The sequence below is a fragment of the Melospiza georgiana genome, chromosome 26, assembly GCF_028018845.1.
Source record: "Melospiza georgiana isolate bMelGeo1 chromosome 26, bMelGeo1.pri, whole genome shotgun sequence".
Taxonomy (NCBI): Eukaryota; Metazoa; Chordata; class Aves; order Passeriformes; family Passerellidae; genus Melospiza; species Melospiza georgiana.
The window spans coordinates 2,263,523-2,290,819 of NC_080455.1; the positions used below are offsets into that span (position 1 = coordinate 2,263,523).

Sequence of the window (27,297 nt, forward strand, 5' to 3'; positions counted from 1 at the left end):
TAGTGACCGAGTCCGCCCGGCCCGGGCCCCTCCCGGGCCGCCGGCCCCATGGACACCGGCACCACCATGGACTTCCAGGCGGCCGCGCTCCCTGCCCCCGGCGGCGGCGATGAGAGCGCGGAGCCGCGGGCCATGGACACGGAGGACGGACCGGACGCCCCTGGGCGCTGTGTGGGCGACGGGCGGCCGGAGGAGCCCTCCGGTAGCGCCCCGCAGCCCGGCAGCGGCTCCGGGCCGGAGGGGCCGGGGCCCGCCGCAGCCCCGGAGCTCGCGGGGGGCGCGGGAGGACGGACCGAGCTGTGCCGGGGCTCGGGAAGGGCGATGGAAGCGGAGGAGGTGCCCGAGGCGCCGCCGGGCTCTGCCCGCTGGGAGCCCGGTGCCAGCAGCGCCTCTCGGGGCACGGGGCGCCCTCGGAGCCCCAGCAGCGCCGACCCCGCGGGCATGGAGCTGGATGAGACCCCCGAGCCCTGCGGCCGCCCCGCACCGGGGGCCGAGTGGGCCGAGGATGTGGAGGACGAACCCTCGGAAATCCAGGGGCTGCTGGCTCAGCTTGAGACCCTCGACCCCAACCTCCGTGACTGCCCGTCCGCCCCAGAGCAGGGCTCGCCATCCCGCTCGGGCGCCGGTGCCCGGCGGGGCCGCGGGCAGTGCCCGGGCCGGTGCCGGCCGTGCCCGCTGCACGTGGCCACGGGCCGGGGCCTGGCGACGCGTCCGTGCTGCCCGCAGCACTCCGGCTGCCACCGGCCCTGCCACGGGCTGCTCTTCGCCGAGGCTGACCGGGAGGACTTGCTGAGCCTCCTGTGCTATGAGGGGGGACTGCCCGAGGCTGGTGCCGAGACCCCCTTGGCCCACTCCGATGTTCTGGCTGGGACCAACCTGGAGATGCTGCAGGCTCAGGAGGACCCAGCCGCTGTGGAGAAGCCTGAAGGGCTGGGGAGGCCAGAGAGCTCAGAGGAAGAACCTTCCGGCAGCTGGTGTTACGGAGAGGGGCTTTGCGAGGACGATTCTGCCTGCGAGGCTGCTCGGGAAGGTTCCCCGGAGCCGGCGTGGGCAGCGCTGCCTTCCGCTCTGGTGGCCGGGACAGAGCAGCCACCTCAGGGCGCTGTGACCGTGAGTGCACCGTGCCTTGGGCTGCCGTGGGGCAGCAGGACGTGCCCCTTGGCTCTGGTCCCTCCTGGGGTCTGGGATGGGGGCAAAGGAGAGCCAGGGCCGACTTTGCTCAGGTCTTCCAGGGCCTTGCACTGCGAGATTGCTCATACAGGACCCTCGGTACCAGCTTTGCCCTGAATGCATGCTTGCATGGCTGGCTGGTTCATGTGTGTCCTGGCCCAGAGGCTGGTGCATCCGAACAGCCCCTCTGGTCCTGGGATTCTGTGCCATCTTCCCCTCCAGCCCCAGGACCCTGTTCTTCTCTGTCCAAACCTGGGACCCTATGCCATTTCCCCCATCCCCAGGGACACTCTGCCTTTGCTGTCCCACTGCTCCAGGGCTAGCCAGGCTGAAACCCTGAGGCCCCAGCCACAGCCTCACTTGCTCTCTCATTGCTTTGCAGAACAGGGAATCCCCATCATCCTGCCCAGCCTTCAAAGAGGGTGAGTTGCTTCTGTTCTTGAGCAGCAAGAGCATGAGGAGTCCTGCCCACCTTCTCTGACCCTGAATGGGCGTGGTCTGGGGTCCCGGTTAGGGAGGGAACAGCAGCTCTGCACCCACCCAGAGTGGGTGCACCACGCTCCACGTGGCTTGTTTGAGGGTTTGCTGAGGAAATGGAGGTGTGTCAGGGAGGGGGTATACTTGGGGAAAAGGGTGCCATGTGTTACCAAGGGAAGGGGGAAGCAGCCCTGGTCCCCCAGTGATGCCAGGTGCCCATGTACCAAGCATTGAGCTGCTTCATTGTATGTAGGAATGCAGCTAACAAGGCAGCAGGAGTTGGTACCCCCAGTTTCAGAGGTGGGGGAGCAGCTTCTGCTCAGTCCCTCCCAACGCCTCAGTTCCAGGCCCTTGTGACCCAGAGGACTTGCTGGATGGTGTGATTTTTGGGGCCAAGTACCTGGGCTCCACGCAGCTGGCCTCGGAGAGGAACCCCCCGACCAGCGTCCGCATGGCGCAGGCGCAGGAGGCCGTGGACAGGATCAAGGTGCAGGAGGGACGGGGGGCATGGCTGCCCCGAGCCTTGCCCCCTGTGGGTGTGGGGCAGCGCCCAGGGTCTGCCTGAGGGCACCTGGCTGTGGGGCTGGGTCCCAGCAGGGTCCTGTGACCTCTCCATCATTCTGCAGGCACCCGAGGGGGAGTCCCAGCCCATGACGGAGGTGGATCTGTTTGTCTCCACACAGAGGATCAAGGTGCTCACTGCTGACACTCAGGTGAGCAGGAACAGCAGTAACCTCGTGTCTCTGTGGCTGCTTCAACGTTCCTGTTTGGCCTCAGGCTCTCAGCTTTGCTCCCATGCCAGCAGGGTCTTGCCTAGTGATGGCCTATGGATAAGGACACATGTCTGGGAGGGGACATGTTACTTCATAGCCATCCTGTGTCATGTCCTTGCCTCTCTCTGTGGCTGCACAAGGCTTCCCGTGCAACCTGCACCCTATGGAGCTGCTGGGAACCCAGGCTGGAAACCTGGAGAGCTCTTTGCCTCAGGATTAGTTTCTGCATTATAGCAAGAGGGAAGAGCTGCCCTGTCCACTGGCAACACCCAGGGACACAAATGAGTCCTTGATGAAGGATCTGTTTTAACCTTTTGGCACAGACATGGTTTCTGCCCAGCATGTGCTGGGCAGCTGTGCCACATCCCAGCACCGTGGCCAAACCCTTCCTGCTTGCAGTGCGAGCAGGCTCGCGGTGCCCACGTGGTCTGACAGCCCCAAGGGGGCTGAACTCTGCCTGTTCCCCTTGCCAGGAGGCCATGATGGACCACTCCCTGCAGACCATCTCCTACATTGCCGACATCGGCTCCCTCGTGGTGCTCATGGCACGCCGGAAGCTGCCGCGGCGCTCGGAGGCGGCGGAGGAGAAGCGGCTCTACAAGATGATCTGCCACGTCTTCCACTCACCTGATGTGAGTGAGGCAGCACACGGGTCCCTGGCGTGGGTGGGCGGCCCTGGGGACCCGAGTCCCATCCCAGTGTAATAACTGGGTGTTCTGGGCTGGGGCTGCAGCAGAGACCCCTCTCTCCCCACTAGGGAGAGGCAGAAGCCCGGCCTGAGCATCTCTGTGCCCCACAGAGCCCCAGCGAGTGCAGGGGAGGGTTGGCTCCACACAGGGGCCCATTCCTTCAGGGAAGGAGCCGGGACACCCCGGAGCTGCCAAGCACGGTTCCTGTGCTGGGCACTGCAGGGCACGGGGAGCTGTTGGCTCCAGCCCAGAGGCACAGGCAGGAACAGCCCCCGTGTTTCTGCAGGCCCAGGTGATCGCCCAGGCCATCGGGCAGGCGTTCGGCGTGGCCTACCAGCGCTTCCTGGAGGCCAACAGCATCGACCCCAGCGAGCTGAGCCCGCGGCAGTACAGCCGTGCCCTGCAGGACCAGGAGCAGCACAACACAGAGCTGACCCACTTCTCCCGGCAGGAGAACTGCAAGGATGTAAGAGCTGCTCCGAGGGGTGGGGACAGTGCGGGGAACCCACTGGCACCTCTGTGTCATCCACTCCGTGGCTGCCTGTGCACCTGAGGTGCTCCCTCCAAAACCAGAGCCCATCCCAGCCAGCTGTGAGTGCAGCTGTGGGCTGGGACAGTGCTCCACGGCTCTGGTGGAGGTTGTGACCATAACCCCCCTGTTCTCCCCCCAGGTGTGCATCCGGAAGCAGAAGGGGGAGATCTTGGGCATCGCCGTAGTGGAGTCGGGCTGGGGCTCCATCCTGCCCACCGTGGTCATCGCCAACCTGATGCACGGGGGCCCCGCGGAGCGCTCGGGCGAGCTGAGCATCGGGGACCGCCTCATGTCCGTCAACGGCACCAGCCTGGTGGGGCTGCCCCTGGGCACCTGCCAGAGCATCATCCGGGTGAGCAGGGCAGGGGGACCTCCTGCCTCACGCCATGGGGGAGATGGGGACTGGCCTGAATGACCTGGGGGGTGTCTGTGACACCAGGATTCCTTTGGGGCCCCCAGCTTTGGAGACAGGTGTGCCGAGGTCATCCTTGTCCTGCAGGCTGTGGCAGTTCCTGCTCAGAGGGCTTGGAGGAAGGCAGGGGACAAAGGGACAAAGCTGGGGAGTGTACTTGCTGTGGCCCCGCCTGAAAAGGAGGGTGGAGGAGGAGGAGGGCACCTGTCCTGAAGGGAACCTGTTGCATCATCTACCTCTCAGTAGGATGGGAAGGAGCTGGAAGCAAGGACAGCATAGCCTCAGGGGCAGGGATGTCTTTGGCTGGGTTTGTAAGTTCTTGTCCCTGCATTTGCATTTGCAGTATCCCTTTGTGTGCCTCAGTTTCCCCATTGAAAACAAGTTGCTAATCCTCAGCCCTCACATGAGCAATGTGGGTGTTGGATGTTGGGTGCTGCTGCCTATTATCTGTTCCCAACAAACCTCTTCTGTAGAAAAGTAGGTTGGATTAACATTTAGGCAATGCAGCCAAATCCACGCACGACACTCACCACAGCTGGCTCAGTGAGAGAGGCTAGAAAGGCTCCTTTTTGCAAGGTTTTAGTTCAGCAAAGTATATCACATGTGGCTGAAGGGAACCCAGCAAGAAAGAGAGCAACCACGTGGTGCAGGCAGCTGAAAAAGGGGAAGGGGTGAGGGGCAGAGCTAAGGGCAGGGCAAAGGGGATTGGTCTCCAGGGGAGGGGGGCAGCCACCAGTGGTCCCAAGCCAGTGAGGGGACAGGGAAAGGGGAAACCAGGGGAAGTTGTCAAACAGAAGTCCATGTGGGAGTCTGTCATTTTCCCCAGGAGGACTGCATCACCCCTCAACCAGTCTGAATAGCTCTCCAAAATCTGACCATGCCCCATCCCACCTTCCAGGAGCTGAAGCACCAGACTGAGGTGACACTGAACATTGTGCACTGTCCCCCTGTCACCACGGCTGTCATCCGACGCCCTGACTCCAAGTACCAGCTGGGCTTCTGTGTTGAGAACGGTGTGGTGAGTGCCCGTGGGATGGGAGCTGGGCCAGGCTCTGCTGAGGGACAGGCAGAGCCAGCTGAGGGACAGGCAGGGACCAGCGCCCAGCTCCCACACTGCAGGTGCCTGCCCAGGCCGAGGGGTCACAGGGCTCAGCAAAAAGCTCCTCACAGCCTTTCTGCAGCACTGCTGGTTGTATCCCTCTTCTTGCTGCTCTGTAGCTGTTTGCTTTCAGGGTGGTGGCTTCTTCCTGGCTTTCTGGGCATGACCTCAGTGACAGTTGTTGCTGTCCCCTGTGCTGAGCTACTCCCTGTCCTGGGCTCTCGTGTGGCTGTGTTGGGAAGGCAGAGAGAGGGACATTCCTGGGCTCAGTGGGAGCTGGGTGGGTGGCACAGCCCCCTGGCACCCCAACTGGTGCTCCCCCTAGCACTGGAGATGTGGGGCTCTCCTGTTGCCCCAGGGAGCAGCTCAGTGTCTGCAGCCCCGGCCTGAGGGCAGCAGGAGGGCTCAGTGGGGGGACTGAATCAGCTGGGGGACAAAATCCTGGGGACTGCCCTGGCCCCAGCTCGGCACGTCGCGCTGCTGGCAGCAATGCCCAGGAACATCCCTGCCCTCCCTGCTGTGCACCCAGGCAGAGCTCTGGCGAGAGCCTCCGGGGCTGTGAGGGTTTGGAGCAGTGGTGGCAGGGCCGGGCTGAGGGCACAGCCCTGCTCTCACAGCCCTCTCCCCCCCAGATCTGCAGCCTGATGCGCGGGGGCATCGCGGAGCGGGGCGGCATCCGCGTGGGGCACCGCATCATCGAGATCAACGGGCAGAGCGTGGTGGCCACGCCGCACGACAAGATCATCCAGATCCTCACCGAGGCCGTCAGCGAGGTGAGCTGGGCCCCCCGGAGCTGCTGGGCTCAGAGCTGTGAGCAGCACCCTGCAGGCCAGGCTGGGGTCTCTAAGCTGTGCCTCTCTGCCTAGGTGCACATCAAGACCATGCCAGCCTCCACGTACCGTCTGCTGACAGGGCAGGAGCAGCCCCTCTTCCTCTGAGCCACCGTGCCTGGGGCAGGCAGGACGAGCCCAGGGCTGCAGGGGCAGGACTGGCTCTGCCTTCTGCCCCAGCCCTGCAGCAGAACCCTCAGCAGGGCCTAAGTCTGCACCTCTTTTGTTTTACTCAGGACACAGTGGGACACTGGGGGCTGATACCCAGCCTGAGCAGCACCAAGGTCTGTGGTGCCACGCTTTGGGCACCTCTCCCACTCCAATTACCTCTCCCCAGCTCAGAGTGCCTGCACAGTGCCTGTCCTGCTGCTGCACAGGGTCCCTTACCTTGGCCTTCTGCTTGTGGGAGGTGAGGGGGCCTTATGTGAAAGCTCCCCCCACCCAGTCACTGACTATTGTACTTTTACACTCACCAACGGTGCCTTTCCCAAGGTGGGGATGGTGCTGGAAGCACAGCTCAACTCCAGAGCACGAGCAGCAGAGCCCCAGAGTAGCACTGACCCCACATAGCCATGTGTGGGTGCACACTGGCACCCCTGAGGGGTACCCAGCAACTCCCAGACTCAGCCTCAAGGGCAGAAGCACTCTTGGTACCTCCTCTACTCCCATGGCTTGGCCAGAGGCTGTTGGGGTGCAAACTCTCCGTTAGACATGTTGCACCAAGCTGGGAATGTGCCTCAGCTTTTCCCTGGTGCTGCCTTGGATCGCTCTGCATGCACAGCCCAGCCCAGAGCCATAGTCCTGGCAGCAGCAGAATGGAACATGGCATTGCCCAGCCCCACATCCTGGCAGTTTGGGGCTGTGAGCTATTTTGTGAACAGCTCTCTGGGCCCCCAGGGCTGCAGCAGTGCTGACCTGGCTGTGCCTGTGTGCCTGGTTGCTCTAAAAATAAAAATTTTGGGAAATATAGGAGGCTGCATTTGAGGAGCTGCAGGGGGACTGCAGCAGAGGAGACTCAGCTCTGGGGCACACATCCCAGGCCTGCCCTGGTGCCAGGCCCCAGGTGCCCCTGCAGTGCCTCATTGTACACAGAGGCACTGGCCAGGGCGGTGCCTGGGTCCCAGCAGAACAACCCTGCTGCACAGTGTCCCCTGTATGCTGCCACCCAGCACCCCCAAAAACAGCCCAGCCTCATCCAAACATCCCTTTTATTCCAGTAGCAGTGGCTGTGGCCAAAAGGGAAGGGGCACGTGGTAGTGCAGGCACTTGGTGATGAAGGTATAGCAGGGCCCAGCCCAGCCTGGCCACAGGGGCATCACCTGAGCTGTCAGCTGCACCCAGCTGTGCAGGGCTGCCCTGGAGGGACAGGCCAGCTGTGCCACTACACATCTGTGGCTGGGCCCCACTCGTAGCCTTCATCCTGGTCTGAGTCATCCCTGGCCCGTGTGAACCTCCTCCTCACCGCCTCGTGCTCGTATTCCCTGGGGAACAGAAGGGTGCTGATGGCTCTGTGTGACAGGGACAGGGCCCTGCTGGGACTGTCCCCAGCCCTGGGCAGCTGCCATCCCCACCCCGGGGCACAGGGTACCTGATGCTGTCATAGCTCCTGCCCTGCCGTGGCCGTTTGGGCACCTGGGGAAGAAGAGGTGGGAGAGGTCAGGGGCAGGACAGGGGCTGTGCCCCAGCCTGGGGCATTTGCCCTTGGCCACCCAGAGCTGGGCACAGACACACAGCTGGACCCTGCAGCAGCCAGAGGTGACACCCTGCCTGTGCCATGAGAATGGGAGTCATGCTCCAGAGCTGGGCACTGTGCCACCCTCCTCTGCCCCGCCAGGCTCTTGTACCAGTCCAGGACAACCCACCTGCTCGCTCTGGCTGTGGCTCGGGGCCAGCTGTGCTGGCTTAGAGGAGTCCAGGCCCTGGCTCGGGGCCAGCTGTGCTGGCTCAGAGGAACGGGCCAGCCCAGGCTGGTCGTAGGCCTCCTCTGCCTCGCCGTCAGTGTAGGCGCCCGCCTCCCCATCCGTGGTGTCATCGTAGTCGCTGTTGGCTCGGCTGTCACACGTCAGGTACCCTGAGGGCACTCTGCTTGGTGGGTTCAGCAGGTCCAGACTGTCCTCGGTGGCCACATCTGCCTGGGGGGTGGGGATGACAGAGACATGGGACCTCAGCCATGGGGGCCATGTGCAGCCCCATCCCATCACCTGCCTGGCTGCAGCCCCAGGAGGCCCAGCCCTGCCACAGAGAGCCCGTGCCCTGTACCTGCTCTGCTGTTGTCCAGACTGGCTGGCTTTGCTGTGTCCTTACGATGTCCTGGATCTGCTCGTACCATGCATTGCCGCTGCCACTGAGGCTGATGGTGGCCGTGAAGAGGTGGCTGCAATACTTCTTCATCTTGTTGGCCTGGGCATAGAGGCGCCGGGAGCTCTTCCTGGAGTCGGGCGCCAGCCACTGCCGCATGGCCTTGATGCCCTGGCGGCTCTCGGGCTCGCAGAACACCACCACGGGGTAGTACTGCATGTAATTGAGGCGCTCGACAGCCGAGGGCGTGATGTCCAGCAGGGCGTGCTTGTTCTGGGGCAGGGCACAGCCGTCAGCCCTGCTGGGAGCAGGGATGAGGGCCATGGGCTTGCCACAGGCCCCAGCTGGCTCCGAGGACGTGGGAACGGTCTCACCTTTTCTGCGATCTGCCGCACCGAGTCCAGCTTGATGACCTTGGACGATGCCCCATCTCGGGGCACGCTCGCTGCAGGACACAGAGATGGGGCATGAGAGGGGCTGGTGCCGTGCCCAGCACCAGGGCTGTGTCCCTCAGGGAAAGGAGGGGAAAGGGTGAATTAGCCCAGGAAGGTGTTGGGGTGTCATAGGGAGGGAGCCAAGGTAAGGAACTCTCACAGGGTCTGGCTGCTGGGTATCATTTTCTCCCCAGCGTGGGGGCACTTACGGGCAATTTCGAACAGCTCGGGCAGCTCCCTGCTCAGCTTCTGCACAGCGATGTCCGCGATGGGGCCCAGGATCACCACGGGCCGCTTGAAGCTGGCTGTGGGAGGACACAGGTGCTCAGGGGGGCTGGGGGCAAGGGCAGAGCTCCCGGCACCCAAGCACCCAGCCCCGCTCCTCATGGTGCCCACAGGCCTGCACCTCGCCCTGCTCCTCCCAGGAGAGGAGGCCCCATCAGCAGCCACAGCAGGGCTGCCCCAGGAGCCGTGTCCCCTGGCAGGTCAGGCTGTCCTGGTGCCCACCTTCCTTGAGGACCACCCTCTCATAGGGTGGGTAGCGCCCCTGCTTTGTGAGGGCAGACAGGTCCTCCCGGCTCTTGCGCAGCATCTTCTTGGCTCCCCGCAAGCCCCGCAGCTTCCAGAACTCAGCCCTTGCCCCGGAGGGGTTGGCTCCAGACGTGGCTTTCAGCACTGACTCCAGGCTGGCAATCTGCTCTGCCCTGGGAGAGGAGAGGGCTCAGGACCTGCAGCCTCTGGGTTTGAGGAGCAGCTCAGGAGAAGCTGGCACCCTTGCTCGGTGGCACAGCCAGGTGAGGCCATGCTAGACTTCTCTCTCTGGGACTTTGACAATTTGACAGTCAGCTGCCTCACCACCCTGAGAAGGGATTTCACCAGCTGCCGCTTCCCACCTCTGTGCCACCAGCCCTGCCTCTCACTGAGCCCACCATCCCTGTCCAAGGCTCACTTGGGAGCCTTCTCTGGCTCTGCTTGTCCAGGGGCTGTTCGTGGCTCCATCCCTACCTGCTCCGGTTGGGGATGATGCCCTTCTCCTGCTCCTGCAGGTCCCTGCCCATGCGCACAGCCAGCCAGCTGCCCAGCCTGCCCCGGTACATGGTGTCCAGCACGTGGAACACGTCCCCACGGACAAAGCTGAGCCCTGACGGCGTGTCCTTCTCAAAGTCAAAGTGTGTCCGGATGTAGAACGAGTCACCCACATTGGATGAGACCATCTTCCTGTAAACTGAAGCCCAGGGCAAGAGGGACCATCAGGGGAGGAGATGGCTGAGGAAGAAGATGCTGGAGAGATTTGGGAAGGCACTAGGCTGGCTGGGAGGCTCCACAGGAGCCCTTGCTGCTAAGGAGGGTATTGGGGATGCTTTTTCCTCCCATGGCACTCTCAGGCATGCTGGGGACAGTAGGATCTGACTCGCCAGCACATGCTGGCCTCTCCAGGCTGAGCCATGGTCCCAGAAAGCCCCTGTGCTCCAGGAAGCCAAGGCACAAACAGGGCTGGGATGGTCTGGTCCCCTCCCATCAGCACTCTGGAGGAGGAGGAGGGGAAGAAGGACCACCCTGAAGGGCCATGGCAAGTCCAGAATAGACAGAGGATGGAGAGGCACAAGCCCAGGATGAGCCTGGTCACCACTCACTGTCCTGCTTGCTCTGGATCCACAGTGTGACCTCCTCGCCTGGGGGCAGGGCCATGAGATATTCCACAGCCTCCTCACGGGTCACGTTCTGGAAACTGGTGTCATTCACCTGCCACAGAAAAGCACTTGGACATGGTCCTGCCAGTAGGACAGAGGGCATGGGCAGCAGCAGGGGACCCAGGGACAGCAGTGCCCAGGGCAGAGTGGGAGAGGGAAGTGATCCTTGTCACCCTGGAGGTGATACCCTGGGGAGATATTGGACCCAAAAGTGCTGGGGCCAGTCCAGATGCAGCAGCATATGGAGCATTTTCAGCCTCGGGTACCTGCAGGATCTGGTCACCTTCCTGAACCCCCTGGATGTCAGCCAGGCTCCCCTCCTGCACGCTGGACACGAAGATTCCCACATCATTGCCACCTGTCAGCCGCAGCCCCACGCTCTTGGCCTTCACAAACTGCACAACCCTGGCGTTGGTGCTGTACCTGCCACAGGGAAGGACAGTCAGCCCCGTGGTGACATGCAAGGACAGGACAGGGAGGCGCTGACCCTGTCACCCCAATCCTGTGACAGGAGCACAGCAGCTCCTCATGTCCCCCAGCCATTCCCCTGCCTCTTGCAGACATACCCATCCTTGTGGGCAGCTCGGGCAGTGAGGCTGGTGTGGGGGCTGTGCCCATCCTGCTCCATGGCTTCCAGAAGGTCTGCAGGAAGGAGAGCTGGTCTAGGAGCAGCAGTGGCTGTGCCGAGGCACAGGGAGCCCTGGCATGGCTCCATGGGGCTTTGGGCAGTGGAGATGCACAGGAGCCTGGAGCCCCCCCAGTGCCCACTCACCTGGGCCCTGAGCATCAGCTACAGCCACCTTGGCCACGGGCTCCCTGCTTGATCGTCCCCTCTCCCTGGAACAAGGTTGAGCAGGATTTAGGCAGGGCAGTGGAGAGAGCAGAGCAAGCTGGGCATGGCAGTACCACCTTCAGGGATACTGGCTTAGGAATGGAGAACCAGCATCCCCAGACAGGTGGAGAAGACAGAAGGATCTGCCAGGGGACAGAGGGGCTCATGGGCACAGTGTGGGCCTCACGGTGATTTTGTCCTGGCAGCAGCTGGAGATCGTGGGGAGGCCTCTGGAGATGGCGGATGGGACAGCTCAGAGTCGATGTCTGAGATATCTGCAGGCACAGGAAGGGAGATGCAGCAGGGGCCATGCAGCCCCCGTGCTGTGTGACTGAGCCTGGCCCAGCACTGTCCCCTCACCGTCCATCTGGGAGCTGTCGCTCAGGCTGTCAACGTCAGGGATGTTGACCAGGAACTGCCGGTGGTCACGGAGGATGAGCAGGGTCAGGATCCCCTCTGTCTGCTCAATGAGCTGCTGGGTTTCAGCCAAGGACATGTCCTGGCTGGCTACCCCATTGATCTGGAGGGGCAGAGTGGGAGGCCTCAGGGCACCTGCTCCTGGGAAAGCCACCCCCAGGAACACCCCACGGGGATGGGATACTCTGATTGCCATCTTCCTGCTCCCTTCCCAGCTCCTCCAGGCCAGCCCCAGCTCCTGCAGCTTCACCTATTCTGTCCCTGTTCCTGGCTGCTTCCCAGTGTGACCTCACTTTGTACAGAGGAAACCATTAAACCATTAGCATGCTTTGTTAACATCCACTTCCACCTGCCCGGGGCTCTGCCTGCAGGCAGGATTGCAGGACCCCTCAGACACCTGAACCTCAGTTTTCCTTTGCCCTGGGCCCAGCACTGTCCTTCCATGCCCAGGCCTGATGCAGGGAGTCAGGCCCCAAGCAGGCTCTGGGGCTGAGATCTCCCCAGAGTCACTTTAGCACCAGGTCCCAGCAGCCACGGGTCTGCCTGGACCAGGTGTGCAAACAAAGGGTCTCCCTCCCTTCTATTTCCTCCTCCCCAAGTACTTTAAGCATTGTTTTATCTGACAAACACCTGTGACTGTCATCCAGTGGGACATGGACACACAGTGGGGGACCACACCCCTTGGGGACAGTGGGGTGGACATGACCCCAGTGTGCCAGCAGGACATGCCACCAGCCCTGGCAGCAGGGAGCTGGTCCCTGGGACAGCCAGGGGAATGGGGCAGGCAGTGGGCACAGGCAGAACTGCCTCCAGCATGGCCGTGGCTGGGCCCTGGCAGTGACACCAGCCAGGGACGAGCCCTCCAAAGAGGGGCAGATGAGACTCCCAGTGAGTGCCCTGCACCCCAGGGCCCCCATACCTTCAGGATGAGGTCTCCCTCCTGCAAGGAGTTGCCCTTGGCCGCCAGCCCGCTCTCCACGATGTGCTTGATGAAAAGCTGACTCCCCAGCTTCAGGCCATACTCTGCACCAGAGAGAGCCGTGATGGTAGAATCAGGCAGATGCAAGATCCCCTCCAGGTCCCTGCTCAGCACCACCCCCACAAGCCCCAGCTCCCCTTGGGGTACTGGCCAGCCAAAGCCGAGCTCTGTAGCCCCCAGCTGAAGGGAGGAGGTTTAGTGCACCCAGCATGGCATGCACTGTCCCCTTGCTGCAGCCAGGCCCCGGCACCACCCAGCCATCACCTCCTCCCTGGGGGAAGGCATGGCCAGAAATCAGGCAACAAGACCCAGGGGCAGCGGGAGCAGGAGGGCCTCACCCTCATTCTGCTTCTGCTTCACCAGCACCGAGGTGATGGGCTTCATTGGCACGTCCTGGCACGGCAGCCGCTTGAAGCCCGACACCAGGGCCAGCCCGTTGGTGTCCCCGTCCTGGCCAAAGGAGCAGTGTCTGCCCTGGCCCCTCCGATCTGAGCTGCTCTGCAGGCGGTGGCTGCTGTCCTGGCTCCGCCTGCGGCTCCGTGCCACCGGCCGGTGCTGCCTGCGCTCGTCGTGCGGGTGACCAGAGCTCCTCTCGCTGGACGAGTCCCCGTCGTAGCCCTGGCTGTGGTCCAGGTCATCCCGGGAGCGCTGCAGCCTGTACTCCTCATCCGAGTCGTAGTGCCGGGCCACGGCAGGGGACCCAGGGCTGCTCTTGCTCACGGGGAGCTGAATCTTCTTCGGCCTTTTCAGTGTCTGCAGGTGCACAGTGAGCAGAGGAGGATGATGGCACAGCTGTGTCTGCCAGGAGATGTCCCTGCAGCAATTCCCAAGCCCCAAACCTCGGGCACATGTGGACAGGGGATCTGGGATGGGGACAGGCACCAGTATGAGCATGACTCCAGCCCCCATCCCACCACAGAGCACACTCACAATGTTGGCGATTTTGCCACAGGTTTTAAGTGTCTGGATGGCAACAGAGGATGGGACGTTCTCCATGGAAATGCCGTTCACCATCACGATGTGATCCTTCTTCCTGGGAGGGAAAATGCAGCTGCAATGCTGTCCCAGGCACAGCTCCCAGCCCAGGGTGCTGGTGGGGTGGTGAGCACACCCCATTCCAGCCAGGCAAGGCAACAGTGGTGCTGGCCCTGTCCCAGCAGGAGCGATTCTCCATCCCTCCCACCCTTGCTGGCAGCGATCCCCCCCTCTGACCCCATGTCCCTGTGCACTCACTGGAGCTGACCCATTGCTGGTCCCCCAGACACCACATCTGAAACAAACACCGCTGTGTCCCCGGTTGTCCTGTTGGGACGGTCACGGCCTCCGGAGACAGCAAATCCAAAGCCCCGGTGAGGGTCCTGGTGGGGGTGGGCAGAAGGGGGTCAGGCAGAGTTGACCCCACAGACCCCGTTCCCTTCCACGGTGGAACCACCCCAGGACAGACTGACCTTGCTCAGTGTCACCGTGTGCTGCTCCCAGATCACCATCTCCTCCATGCTGGGCACCCACCAGCTCAGGCTGGGCAGGGGCTCGGTGGCAGCCGCACGGCCGGGGGGCTCTGAGCGGCTCCGGCTCCTCTTTCCAGCCGCCAGCCCCTTCCTCAACCCAGCATCAGGCTGCAACACAGAGCAGCAGCAAAGCTAAGCCATGAGCACAGGGACTGTGAGGCCGCAGGGGACAGAGCCGCAGGGTGCCAGGACACTGGGACTGGCAGCTGTGGCACACCCCAGCTAACCCTGCTGAACCCAGAGCTGCCTGTGCACCACGACATCACCCCTGGGGATCCATCCCCATCCCCTCAGACACGGGTCCATGCAAAAGGGGGCTTTACACAGGGCAAGCACAGGACTCATCTCCATGGCTGGGACCCTGTCCATGCCATCCTCTGTCCTCCTGGAGCTGCCAGGCCTTGGGATGCTGTTCTTAGTGCCTGTCCACCCACTCTGGGCTTTGGCAGCTCTGCCAGCTGGTTTGGCAGCACCCCTGCCCCAGTTTCACCATTTGATTTCTCTGGGTTTTCCCCAAATCCAGTGTTTTCCACCTGAGGCAAACAAGCCTGACTGACAGAATCATGTCCCCTTGAGGCTGAAACTTCTGGGATGGGCCCAGGGATCTCCACCAGCTCCTGGTTCCCTGTAGGTAATGTCAGCATGAACCCAGAGAGACGTGGTGGGAGACAGCACGACCAGAGCCTTCCACCAGTTCCCGTGGGGTGGGACAGGGACAGGTCACTGTTCAGGGCCTCACAAAACCATCAAAGCAGGAAAAGGCCTTCAAGATCATCAAATCCAGCTGTCACTCCACCCCACCATAATCTCCCCTAAACCATGTCCCCAAGTGCCACATCCAGATGCCTCTTGAATGCTTCCAGGGATGATGACTCCCGCACCTCTCTGGACAACTTATTCCATTGCCTGACCACTCTTTCAGTGAAAAAAAAAAAAGTTTCGTATCTAATCTGAACCTCCATTGGTGCAGTTTGAGGCCATTTCCTCTGATCCTGACACTTGGCAGAAGAGGCTGATGCCCACCTCACTACAATCTCCTTTTGGGAGGGCAATGAGGTCCCCTGAGCACCCTTCTCCAAACTGCACACCCTTGGTTCCCATGGCACCACATGGCCGTGGTGTCTGAGGGCTCTGGAGTGCCTGTGCTCATTCCTAACAGCTCCCAACACAGCTCAGACACCTTCAGCCCTGCCAGGGATGCTCACATTGGTACCACAGGGAGCTCAAAACCTCCACAAGCCCTTTGGGAATTGGCCACAGGGCAGCTTTGGTGGGACAGAGACACCTCGTGGGCAATGCCAGGGTGGTGCCACATCAGGGGTGTGGCAGTGGGCAGCCAGCCCTGGGCAAGTGCAGCAGCACAGCCTGGCACCAGGACATCCCGTGGGCAGCCCCCCAAATGAGACCAGCCTGAAAGGAGCCCCAGCCCAGGGCAGCGCAGGGAGGGCTGGGGGAGGCCTGGGGTAATCATTCACCCGACAGGCAGGTGAATGCTGCAGCCACGGGCGGGGAGGGCAGAGTCCCCTGTGCGTCACCAGCTGCCGAAACCAGCCCGAGTGCCACCCTGCCGCCCAGGGACACGCGGGACCGGGGGCAGCTGGGGCTGGGCAGGACCCCAGGGTGGCAGCACCCACTGTCCTGGCACTGGGGAAGCTGATAATGAGCAGGAACTCCCAGAGTGGCATTGGGGTGGTTTCAGCTGTGTCACCAGTGTCGTTTGTGCTCCCTGGAAATCTACAGGTTACAAGGTGGGAAATATAGGGCCAAGAGAGACCAACCTGGAGCAGCCAGATCATCCCCCTCCCTAGGGTGGTGACATCTCCCGGGCTAAAGCCACCCAATACAGCCCCTCACTGTCCCCACCTGGCTCCCACTACTGTCCCACCACCCTGGTGCCCGTTGCTGTCTCCAGGCAGTGGCTGGAGCAGCAAGGGGATGGCAGCAGCTCCAGCGGCACAGGCAGCGTGCCTACGGTGCCACCAAGCCCTGTCCCTGTCCCCAGTCTCCCCCCAAGGCCTGGCGCAGGGCCTGCACCTGCCCAAGGCCGAGGCTGGCAGCAGGAGGAGCCGGCTGAGCCGGTTTGCGACAGAAACCAGCGCGCAGCTGGAATGGCCCCGCAGGGAGAGGCAGTATCTGGGCAGAGCTGACCGCGACACACCCAGCACCGGACACCGGCAGCGCCGGGAGCCCCGCACACGGAGCGTGGCACCAAACAAAGCCAAGCTGTGAGGGGCAGCTCAGCCCACGGCCAGGTGCCCGGTTCGGGCTGTGCCTGGCCCCGGGTGACACCGCCCGCCATGGGGACAGCCACGAGTCGGGGGGTCCTTTATCGGAAAGTGACACACACAGCTCGCCCCAGCCGTGCACACAGCCACCCCCACCACCCAAAATGTTTCCTAACCCCCTCCCCTGACAGAGCCCCTCATCCTGGGACCAGCGAGGTATCTGCTCTCAGCCAGTGCTGCAAAACCCCTCGTCCCTCGTCTGGTCCTGGCCATGCAGCACCGAGGTCCGGATCCCCCAGAGGCTGCTCTGTCCCAAGCCCACCCAAAGCGCTGATCCCGACCCCCTGCCCTGGGAAAGGTCTCTGGAAGGGCTGCCCCGGACCCAGGGTAAGCCGGCAGCAGAGCGGCACGTCCTGCAGCCCCGGGGCGGGGAGCTCCGACCCTCGGGGTGTCTCCGTGCTGTGGGGCACAGCTCCAGGAGGGTCACTGTGTCCTGGAGCCAGCCAGGGAGGGACAAAGCACGGCCAGTTCCCCAGGTGAAAGCACAGCTGAAAGCCAGAAAGCAGGGCTGACAGATCCCGGGGGACAGAATGAGGCACTCACCGAGCCTGGGATCCGACCAGGAAGGAGCGGAGCGCCCGGGCTGGTGGCAGTGGTGTCACTCCAGGGTGCCTTGCGTAACCCTTTGTGGCCCAGACTCTGCCTGCAGCGGGGAAGGAGCAGGAAGGGGGTTCCGGGGGCAGCTCCCCGGGCACAGCAGCTCTCCCGGAGGGCTGTCCCTGCTGTCCCCCACCACGATGGCGGCTCAGCCACCTGCACTCATCGCCGTCCCAGCGCTGCACCGGGACAGGCTTGCAGGATGCTGGCGGTGCCTGCAGACAGGGGCTCCTCTGGCCCAGTCCAGGGAAGCGGTGGGACTCTGTCCCAGACTCCCAAACCCTCCCAGCGTTACCCATCGTCCCAAGGGGGGACAGACACGGGGGCCAGCCTTGAGATCCCTGTCCTGGGAGGTGTGGGGGAAGCTGGTGATGGCTGCTGCCCCCTCTCCTCCCCTTCCCTTGCCCCTGTCCGCACCTGAGGACCAGGTCCCCGCCATCCCTGGTTCCGCGGGGCCGCTTTCCGGCGCTGACAGCGATCAGGTCCACGCCGCGCTTCTCCGCCTCCCGCCGGGGCCGGTACCGCTCCCAGCCCAGCGCCGGAGCGGCGTGGGGGGACCAGTTTCTGCGGAAGCCCCCGGCCCGCAGCCGCCAGCCCGGAGCCGGAGCCATGCCGCCGCCTGCCCCTCCGCTCGCTGCCCGGCACCGGCAGCTCCCGCCCGAGCCCCGCCGCTCCCGCCCGAGCCCCGGGAGCCGCTCCCTAGGACCAGCCACAGCCGGGAGCCCCTCTGGCGGGGCCCGGCGCCGCCGAGCAGCCTCATTAGTGCCGGTGGCCCCGGCGTTGCCTCCCGGCAGCGGCAACCCATGCGGGGCACGCGTGGCCCCGGGGCTCCGAGAACCGGCGGGGCCGGCCCGGGCTGACCCGCGCCCCGCGGCTGACCCGGGCCGGGCGGCGCCACTAGATGGTGCCGCGGGGCCGGGAGGAGCCGGGCCCCGGCTTGGGCTGGGAATCGGCGGCGCTGAACGGCGCCGGGGGGAGCGTGTCTGGGTCCCGGTGGACGGCAGGCCCCGTCCAGCCCGGAGTTGTCCGGTTACCGGGAGCTCTCGGAGACGATTGGGGGCGGAGCGAGGGGCGGGTAGGCACCACCCGGCACCAGGAAGGCTGGCGGGGGCAGCGCGGCGGGACCCGAACCGCAGCGGGACGGGGGGCACGGGCTCTGCCGCGCAGGGCGGGACACGCCCCCGCAGGGCCCCGCCCCTCCGGCTGCGCCACGCCCCCGCCGCCATGGGCACCCACAGGCCACGCCCCCGCCGCCATGAGCATCCACAGACCACGCCCCCGTTGCCATGGACACCCACAGGTCACGCCCCCGCTGCCATGGCGACCGGCAGACTCCCCGCCCCCGGGAGCCCCGCCTCCACTGCCATAGCAACTGGGAGGCAGACCCCGCCCCCGGCGGGGCCCCGCCCCGGTGCCATGGCGACCGCAGGCCCCGCCCCCCGACCCTGTGGTGTTTCCCCCTCCATCGGAGGTGTCGCGGCCGCCGCGCCGTGAGGGATCGGCGGGAGTTGCTGTGGCCTCTCTTGTCCCTCCCCGCCCCCGTCGAATCCCACAGCCCGCCGGTTATCGCGACAGCTCTCCGCCGCATCGCAATTAACTCCGGCGGAAAAGCCCCGCTGTGCTTCCGGCGCTGTTCGGGGCGTGTCCGGCCGCGGCGCCACCCGCGTTCTATGGTCCGCGGCGCTCCCAGGGTCCCCCGCGCCGCGGCCGGTACCCGGGAGGAGCGCGGCGGCGGGCGCTGGCCTGTCCGGGGCCTGTCTTGCCCCGGGGCTGCGCCTGCCCGCGGCCGCCATGGAGCTGGAGGTGCCTGAGGAGGCGGAGGGCTCGGCCGCGGCGAGTGCCGGTGCCATCACTCCGGAGGCCGGCGTAGGGGGACCGGACGCGTCAGGAGGTAACGCGCCGCGAGCACCGGGGGCCGCCCCTGGCTGTCCCCCACCCGGCCGGGCTCCGGCGTGTCCCCGAGTCCCGCCGGCTCGCAGTGGTTCAGCCCAGCCGTACCCCCGGCCGGGCCCCCCCGCGGGGCGCTCGGAGTGGTTCGGTCCAGCCCGCCCCCCCTCCCCGGAGTGCGCCCCCCCCCCCTCCCCCCAGACACCGCGTGGTCCCGTCCAACTGCTGCTTCCCTTCCCCCCCTCTCCCCCAGCCCCGGGGTGGTTCCGCCCCGGCGGGGACACCGGGGCACACCGGGGGACACCGGCACGGGGCTGCCCCGGCTCTGTCCTCGGCACGTGAGGGGCCGCGAGGGGCAGCGGCGGCGCCCGGACCACCGCGCGAGGCACAGGCCGCCACCTCCGGCACTGCTCCCGGAACCGGCCCGACTGGGCCTGCAGGGCCGTGTTGGGGCCGTCCTGTCCCGTCCCCTCTCGGGGGTCGCCCCCCGGAGATCACAGGGTCGGGGGTGCAGGCGGACCCCGGGGAAGGGCGCGGGGGGGTTTTGCCGCCGGCCGGGGTCCCTCCCGCCGTAGGGGGCCCCATTTGTCGGGGCTCAGAGCGACAAACGCCGGCGTTAGCAGAAGGTTTGGGGCTCCGGAGTGGCAGGATGGATCCATGGGGCTGCGCCTGTGCACCTGCCCCCGCCTCCACCGCTGCCTAATTATTTCTAGTTCATTAACAGCCTCAGGATTGCTGCCTGAGCCGCGCTCGTGATGCTCAGCCCTGCTGCTGACACGTTCCTGCGCAGGCCCGGCGCCGAGCTCCAGGCACCTGCCGGAGTCCGGGGCTTGGCTGTGGGATGACAGCGATCTCCGTGGCGTCAGGCCTTTAAATGAGCATCATTAGATCTTCTGAGCAGCAGCTAATTACAGTGGAAGCCGTGCTCGTTTGGCAGATGCCATCTGCCCTGCTGGGGCTGTGGCTGTAGTGTGTATTTGGGTAAGGTGCCGAGCTCTGGGCTGGGGGAAGCTGCCCCAGCCGTCCTGCTGTGGTTCCTCGGTGCTGCAGACATGCAGGGCTGGCAGCCTGCGGCCTGCCTTCCCGAGGCTGCTTGCTGTGCTCCCACACACCCTTGGACACCTTTTGGGAGTGTTCTCCAGCACGGGCAGGGGTGGCAGGTGATGCCAAAGGAGTGAGAGAGAAGCTCTTGCTGCTCACTCACAGAACAGTTTGGTCTGGGAGGGACCTTAAAGCCCATCTTGTTCCATCCTTCTGCATGGGGAGGGACACCTATGAACAATTAAAATACAGTTTGTCCTTGTGATTTCACTGTCATATATCTGGTTTTTGGGGAGGATAAGGGATTGTTGCTCAGGACTAGGCAAAGTGTTTATGGAGACTGTTGCTCAGGAAGGGTTTAAGCAGGGTGAGTGTATTTATCTTCTTCCATGAGCAAGTAAATCTGAATTTATGAACCTGTAGGCTGTCTTACCTCCACGGTGATAGTAAAAAAGATGAAACAGAGCCAGTAATCTCACCAATGCTTTGATTTCTCAAGTCAAGTTGCTTACTCCTCACTTGGGTAGCGTCCAAATTGTGTCACTTGGCCTCAGCTGCTCTTGCAGCTGGAGCTCTCGGGGGGCTGGGGACAGCGTGCACAACAGCAAATGAGATTTTGCTGGAGAAGAGCAAACCCTGGGGGATGGAGGTGGCCTTTGGTGGGCTGTGGGAGGGCATGGCTGTGCCCACACAGGGGAGGCTGTGCTGTGGGTCTGGGCTTGTCACTGTGCTCCATGATCTGAACTGGGTGACAGATCCCTGTAGCCCTGGTGCCTGTGCTGCTGTGTGGAGGTGTTGAAGTGCCCATGGCCCACCCACACGGGTGCTTGGTGCTGCTCCCATCGTGCTGTCGATGGAGGGTCACAGCGTGGCTGAAACCTGGTGGGAGGGGAGGCATCTGGGTGCTGTGCTCTGCCTGAACAACATGGCAGGGTTAATCCAGACTGGGTCAGGCCAGCAAACGCCTTCCCTGAACCCTCAGTAATTATAGAAAAATTACAGATAGTCTGGTACAGGACTAAAACTGCCTGGAGAAGGGCTGGAAGTTGGGGAGGCTTTGGCAGTAGGTTGACTTAAGGTACAGAGTGTTCTGAAGGGAACTTTTGGAAATCTCATGGTTTGAGGGAGAAAATCTCACTTATTGCCAGCTGCAGGCTGGCAATCTCACAATCTCACAATAAGTGAGATTAACAGCCCAATTCGTTCATTCCTGAGACCCTGGGTTCAAAGTTTTAAAAAGTTTTGTGACCAGCTAGTTGAAAGGGAGTTTTAAAATCTAATGGATGCAGATGCTTGCTGTGCCTTCTCCCTGAATCTGTACCCTCATGCCCTGGGGAGGGACTCCAGGGAGTGTAAGGGGCTGCTCCAGGGTTCTGGTGAGCTGTGGGCAGGGGCAGAGGTGCTGTGGGCAGGTATGGTGCTGTGGGGTCACAGGTGAGTACTGGGGTGCCCTGATCCCAGGCATGGCTGGGTAAGCAAAGGGTGCATCACCATTCCTCTAGCCAGGTGCAGTCTGGAGACACAGGGTCTGGAAACCTTTTAGTCAAGGGTGGTTGGGTTATGGGAGAGCTGTTACTGCAAAGGAACTGGCACCATGCAAGTGTTGGACAGCAGGACTGGCCTCCACCATCTCCTGTCTAAAGTGGGAATTCTCAGTGGGGAAGCAGAGTTGCCTTGAAGTTGGATTTATTTCGTTGGTCAGGTTCTCCTGTTCCACGGGCTTCAGTCTGCCCATCACTTATGGTCCAGAGCTGGAGCAGAAGCCTCCAATGTGTTCTTCAAGGTTGGATTCTAATCTTTAGGGAACTGAAATGATTTAACAAGGATTCACAGTTGTGCTGGACAAGTGTCTTGCTGTACCTGTGGCTGCAGGAGCACAGTGAAGATGCCAGCCCCAGGCAGGGAGAGCCAGGTGTGCTGGGTGCTGGTGGCACCTGTGTGGTGCCTCCAAAACACTGCAGAGCGTTGATTGCGACAGCCCAGGAACAGGATTGCAGCTCTTCCCTCTTAGCAGTGATAACTTTGAAGTGACTTTTGAAGGGTTGCTGGAAGCAATTTTTTCAGTGAGCAGATTAGAGATAAGAGAAGAATTCCACCCTGTGGGGCATAAGCAGTTCAATTCATACCAACTCGATGGAGAGGGGAAATTGAAGAGAGCTTATCAGCTTGAGGAAAAATCAAATGTGAACATCATCCCCAGCATGATTATGGTTCACAGCTTAGTTGGATGTCACATGCCTCTGTGGCGTGAAATGGTGCTGGCGAGGATGATTACAGAGGGAGTCAGCCAGGCAGGAACAGGCAGAAAAACACCCTGTGCCTTGAACTCTTAAAGACCCTGCAGTCACTTCACAGTCAATAAGTCACAGCTCAGCTGCAGGGAAGGAGGAAGGCAATGAAAATAGAATTCAGGCTGCTCTGGCAAATTAATTGTTCTTTAAGATGTGAATCGGCTGGAAGCACGTAGGGAAGCTGGGACGTGGAGCCTGGGAGCTGGGAAGGGCAGTGTGCACAGCAGGCACATGTGGGCACTGCCCTAAGGATGCTGAGCCTGCCTGTATGGTGTAAGGGCAGGCTGCAGAACGAGTTTTTGAGAGCACACAGGATGGGCAATGATTATTCTCATTTTCATTAACCAACCCCTGGCACTGACCTGTGTACAACAGCCCATTCCACCACTGCCACTGCCTGTCCCACTCGGGGGGCACATGGGCCCCTCTGGAAGAGCTGCTCAGGGAGTGACCTGAGTGGATTCAGTATGAACAGTATATCATTTGGGACTATTATTGAAGTGATTCACTGACATGACCATTATGGGCTCTTGCCAGATGCACAATCATAAGAAATATGGTGTTCCCATATAAGGTGGTTATAGCCTGAAAGGCAGCAGCAGGAATTCCACACTCTTCCTTCATGGACACATCTTTCAGTTAGCACCAGTTGACTCCAGAAATAGTCCTGCCATGGCTGTGTGATACTCTGATAAAGACTTGAGAGCTCTTCTCATCACTTGCTGCTTCAGCTTTGTCAGTGTTTGATTATTCCCATCCATCCTCTTGGGCTGCCAAGCTTATTCCCATGTACCATAATTAATCTCTGGAAGCCTGGCAGGTTCCTCACTTCCGACATGGATGCACAGCCATGTGGTTGCTGGGACCTACTGGTATGAGATCTGTTTATCTGTGCATGTGGGAGCTGCAGGTGTTATGTGGGGGTCACTAACTTGTGACTCAAGAAGCAGAAATCACTGCACCTTTTGCACTGCACTGGGGAATGTCAGAAGGAGAGTGGGAGAGGGAAATATTTGCTAATCCCAGTGCAAGGAGGGTTGCCTTTGTTTAGGTGGAATTGAACACTCAATGCTCCCATCACAGCATGGGGAGGGAGCTGCTGGCCATGTCGCTAACATGAGATGCTCCCTCTGGAATCCTGGCTGCAGGAAAGTGGGAGCCAGAGCAGGTCCTGCCTTCCCCAGATGGTCTGATCCCATGGATACACTGTCACAGATCTCCCCTGGATCCCAGGGAAGACAGTGGGAGCAGCAGGTTTTGGAGTAGGCTGCCAGTTTTGGGACACACTCTCTGGTTTAACACAGAGGCCTTGGCACCTTCTTTTCTCCAGGATGCTTATGTTGAGAGAGAAGTGACACAGAATGAAAGAATCACAGAATGAAAGAATAGTTTGGGTGGGAAGGGTCCATCTCATTCCAACTCTCTACTGTGGGCAGGAACACCTTCCAGTAGACCAGGGTGCTCCAAGCCCCATCCAGATTGGCTTTGAAGCTCATAAATAGCAGCAGAACAGCAGGTGGCAAGGTGGAGTATTTCCCATTAAGTCTTTCCAGGTCTCTAACCAAGATCTCTGGTAGTCCCCTTTGATTTGTTCAATAACCCAGTGACAGTGTTGCTGTCCTTCACCCATCTCCCAGGCCTACAAGCTGGGTCTGCTCATGAATGTGCCCAACATCCTGTTATTTTAGTCACATCAAACTGATTGTCTGGTCATGTCTGTGGGACCAGGCAGAAGCATTGTGCAGGTGCAAAGCCCTTGTTGTTTGATGTGGATTCCCTGTAAGTAGTTGCTGTTAGACAGACAGACAGACACACCCACCTCTGTGGTATTTCACCATTTCTAAATCCACGGTGAGTGCAAGAACTCAAAGGAGAAAAGTACTGTTGTGTTTTGTAAGTCTTTGGCAAAGCAGAATTCCTGGCCAAGCGTGGTCTGGTGTTTGCTGCTGGCTGAGGGTGCCTGTGCAGCTGCTGGTGTTTCCCTGAGTGCTGGGCTGAGGGCTCACACCCTGCTGAGCCCCTGCTGCTCTTCTGCCGTGGGAATGCACTGCCAGGCAGGAAAACACATGAGCACAGCACAGAGGAAATCAAGGCACTGCCTGGGACCCAAAGACTGTTCAATGCTGAAATGAAACAAAAGCACGAGAAGGAAGAGGATCATGTAAAAAAACCAAACTTGTGGCCTCTGTGAAGTGGGCTTGGTGTTGATCCCTGGCAGGGCAAACATTGCAGAGCCCAGCATTGCTCACCTGCCTCCTGGGGAGCTTGTGCCAAATGGAAAGCAGCTGCTGGGGAAGACTGAGTGTGGACAGGAGCCTGGCTTCTCCAAGAGCCCTGTACACACCAGTGATCATACAGTGATGTTGGGGCTTTTCCTTCTTAGGTAGGTCTTTGAAATACTCACTTCCTAAGCAGCCTGGCACTTGTTTGCTTGACCTTTTCAGTGATGCCAACAGCTGGGTTAACCTCCAGACTTTCTGGAAAGCATTTTTTGTAATTAAAAAGCTTAAAGTGATTAGAGCAGCTTTTCTGTTACTTTGTCTCGTCACCCACATATTTAGCAGAAAATGCTGTCAACCCCAAATTAAGTGTCATCATCTTCCATGGTGTGTTCTTGTGGCTTCCCCAGCTTACATGTGGGTTTTGGCACTGGCTTGTGGTGAATTACCAGGCTGAGTCAGAGGACATGCTGTGGTGGGGAGGAAATCTGAAGCTGGCAATGTGCTGGGGTGTCCCAGTGTTCCCAGCCCTGCCCATGCCACTGGTCACCATTTACCATGACATATTTTTATCTCACAGCTCTGGGGAGAGGCTGTGAGTCCCTTTGCCTCTCTTTCAGCTTTCTTTGAAAGCTGCAAGCTTTCAGCTGAAGCAAGCATACTGCTCTTTTCTAATTCTATTGAAAAAACCACAAATGTGTACAGCTAAGGAGTTGGTGTGTGATTTGAAGGTTTCTCTTCAATATTTACTGTAACACAGAAGCAGGCTGGAATAATCCACATGTGTAGAAGAGCTGTGCTCTTTTATAGCATGGAGCTGGCATGTTCTTTACAGTTGCACCTCTGGCAGATGCCTATGAGAAGTGCTGTTCCTCTGGGTAAGTGCTTGACTTCGCATCTGGAGTTACAGGAAACAAACTTTGCTATGTCCAACCACTGCCTGTGCAGTTTGCATTCATGCTTTGCAGACTCATCAAGTCAGCCCAGTCCTCATCTCCTTTGTAATCAGCAGAACCTGCATGTTCTCTTTGCAGAAATTGCTACTAGAGAGGGTGGGGAAGACTTCCTGGGAGAAAAGAGAAGTTGTGAACCGGCTGTTTGCCTTCATTGTTGAAGACCTGCCTGTTGCATGAGGAGCGTTTGAAAGGCTAGGACCCACATTGCAGGAGCACAACTGTAGCTGCTCCTGCTGCCCAAGGCCCTCCTTGGTCCAGGAAAGGGAACCAGGTCATGGCCTGGGGTTTGTCACAAGACCAGCCCGGGCACATCCACGTCCATGACTGAAAGGGCCTGGAGATTAGCTGAACATGGGAACAGCACAGGCAGCAGCTCCTGTCTTTGTTCTGGGTGAAACAGCTCAGTCTCCTGAACTGGGAGGAATTAATGGATTACAAGACAAGGACAGCTTTGCCTTTTTTGTGGTCATTAAAACACAGCAGCGCTGCTGGGACGGTGCCGCTGGTGCCGTGGCTGCTGGGGAGCTCAGTCAGACTGGTCAGACTCCACCGAGCTCCAGCGCTGCTTTTCACTTTGCTGCATGATGTTTACCTCTGCTTTTCTCTTTACTGCATGGTGTTCACCTCTGCTTTTCTCTTTGCTGCATGATGTTCACCTCTCCTTTTCTCTTTGCTGCATGGTGTTCACCTCTGCTTTTCTCTTTGCTGCATGATGTTCACCTCTCCTTTTCTCTTTGCTGCATGATGTTTACCTCTGCTTTTCTCTTTACTGCATGGTGTTCACCTCTGCTTTTCACTTCGCTGCATAATGTTTACCTCTGCTTTTCACTTCACTGCATGGTGTTCACCTCTGCTTTTCTCTTTGCTGCATGGTGTTCACCTCTGTTTTTCTCTTTACTGCATAGTGTTCACCTCTCCCAGCCATGCTGGGGAATGAGGCTTGATTCAGCTTCTGCCCTGTGCTCTGGCTGCTGCTGTTAAAGCTTTCCTGCTTCTGCTTTCCTGTGGGAGCTCTTCTGTGGGTCTTGGTGGCTCCTGCAAAATGAGTTTTCATGCTCTGAGGGCCTGTTTAGGCACAGCAGCTGTAAACTCTTCATTTAGAGTCAGTAATGCTTTTTTGGACAAAGCTCTGTCAAACTGCTGACTCTTCACATTCAAGTTGTCTGTGTTCCTGTGTCGTGGCAGACACCTCCTAATTTCTTTTCCAGAAGATCTGGTAGTGCTTTGACCTCAGCCATGTCCTGAAGAAAATGCAGCTCACCAGAGGAAGGGAGTGCTGGGCTGGGAGCCAGTTGGGTCTCTACTCCTTCACTGAATTTAGTAAATCAGAGTAATTCCCCAGCTGTTTCATGGGTTTTTTCCATAGGAGAGGTATTCTGGTGCTTTTGGGGCCGGGGACCTGAGTTCACAGTCATTTAGCAGGGCTGGTGTTAGAAGCATGTCCCATGTCCTTAGTGTGACCCAAACTTTGGGCACATCAGGATGCTGCCCTTCAAAATGGGTGTCTTGGATGTGTCAGACTGTGCTGGTGACCATGTTGTGCTTCTGCAAGAGTAGAATTAGTCAAGACTGTTTTGCCTGCTCATTTGCTGCCTGACAAGATGTTGTTTAAATTACTGGTTAGACTTTTCTTTCCCTTGGCATTTGCTGTTCTCAGTTGCTGCTTTATTTTCTGTCACCCCAAGTGAAGATCTGGATTTCCAGTGGCTGAGGCAACCACTGGGACTGGTGAAGTGCAACCTGATGGAGTTGAGGACTGACACAGAAACATGTGTCATGTCAATTGAAAGAGCATTGTTTGTGAAGTCAGTCTCTTGGGAATTCAAGCTTGATGCCCAAACTTGCTTTCTGCCTCTCTGGTTAAGGTTGGGTTCGCCTCA

At 60.4% G+C, this 27,297-nt stretch overlaps 3 protein-coding genes across 7 annotated transcripts in view; 2 read left to right on the plus strand and 1 right to left on the minus strand.

Moving 5' to 3' along the window:
- Positions 1-48: 48 nt before the first annotated feature.
- Positions 49-6,912, plus strand: APBA3 (amyloid beta precursor protein binding family A member 3). Its single transcript, XM_058041123.1, has 10 exons — positions 49-1,110; positions 1,553-1,592; positions 1,989-2,134; positions 2,274-2,360; positions 2,894-3,052; positions 3,396-3,575; positions 3,781-3,993; positions 4,952-5,071; positions 5,785-5,925; positions 6,019-6,912. The coding sequence occupies exons 1-10, from the start codon at positions 49-51 to the stop codon at positions 6,088-6,090; spliced, it is 2,220 nt and encodes a 739-aa protein (XP_057897106.1). The 3' UTR covers positions 6,091-6,912.
- Positions 6,913-7,227: 315 nt separating this feature from the next.
- Positions 7,228-17,634, minus strand: TJP3 (tight junction protein 3). Of its 2 annotated transcripts, XM_058040857.1 has the most exons (21): positions 17,441-17,630; positions 16,970-17,069; positions 14,082-14,249; positions 13,867-13,991; positions 13,564-13,666; positions 12,972-13,386; positions 12,574-12,677; positions 11,598-11,757; positions 11,425-11,512; positions 11,178-11,242; positions 10,972-11,047; positions 10,672-10,828; positions 10,349-10,457; positions 9,720-9,939; positions 9,222-9,418; positions 8,924-9,019; positions 8,655-8,725; positions 8,242-8,553; positions 7,845-8,114; positions 7,571-7,614; positions 7,228-7,463 (listed from the first exon to the last, which is right to left on the minus strand). In XM_058040857.1, exons 3-21 carry the CDS (start codon positions 14,127-14,129, stop codon positions 7,364-7,366), a joined length of 2,760 nt encoding a protein of 919 aa, XP_057896840.1. In that variant the 5' UTR covers positions 14,130-14,249; positions 16,970-17,069; positions 17,441-17,630; the 3' UTR covers positions 7,228-7,363. The 2 variants fall into 2 exon arrangements, with proteins under 2 accessions (XP_057896840.1, XP_057896839.1); XM_058040856.1 differs by having other exon boundaries at positions 7,351-7,614; positions 17,441-17,634.
- Positions 17,635-18,528: 894 nt separating this feature from the next.
- PIP5K1C (phosphatidylinositol-4-phosphate 5-kinase type 1 gamma) overlaps positions 18,529-27,297 on the plus strand; it is a 53,429-nt gene continuing 44,660 nt past the window's right edge. For 2 of the 4 annotated variants that reach the window (XM_058040753.1, XM_058040755.1), the window contains exon 1: positions 18,529-18,914. In XM_058040753.1, the coding sequence (XP_057896736.1) occupies positions 18,815-18,914 (100 nt within the window). In that variant the 5' untranslated portion in view covers positions 18,529-18,814. The remainder of the gene's footprint in view (positions 18,915-27,297) is intronic. The other 2 variants (XM_058040756.1, XM_058040757.1) reach the window with 2 other exon arrangements.

Coding starts and splice junctions, on each gene's coding strand:
- APBA3 (XM_058041123.1), top strand. CDS start 49: ATGGACACCGGCACCACCATGGACTTCCAGGCGGCCGCGCTCCCTGCC. Junction 1,593..1,988: donor CTGCCCAGCCTTCAAAGAGG/GTGAGTTGCTTC, acceptor CCAACGCCTCAG/TTCCAGGCCCTTGTGACCCA. Junction 3,053..3,395: donor ACGTCTTCCACTCACCTGAT/GTGAGTGAGGCA, acceptor GTGTTTCTGCAG/GCCCAGGTGATCGCCCAGGC.
- TJP3 (XM_058040856.1), bottom strand. CDS start 17,634: ATGGCTCCGGCTCCGGGCTGGCGGCTGCGGGCCGGGGGCTTCCGCAGA. Junction 11,758..12,573: donor AGGGAGACCTCATCCTGAAG/GTATGGGGGCCC, acceptor CTGCCCCTCCAG/ATCAATGGGGTAGCCAGCCA. Junction 9,020..9,221: donor GAGGGTGGTCCTCAAGGAAG/GTGGGCACCAGG, acceptor GTCCTCCCACAG/CCAGCTTCAAGCGGCCCGTG.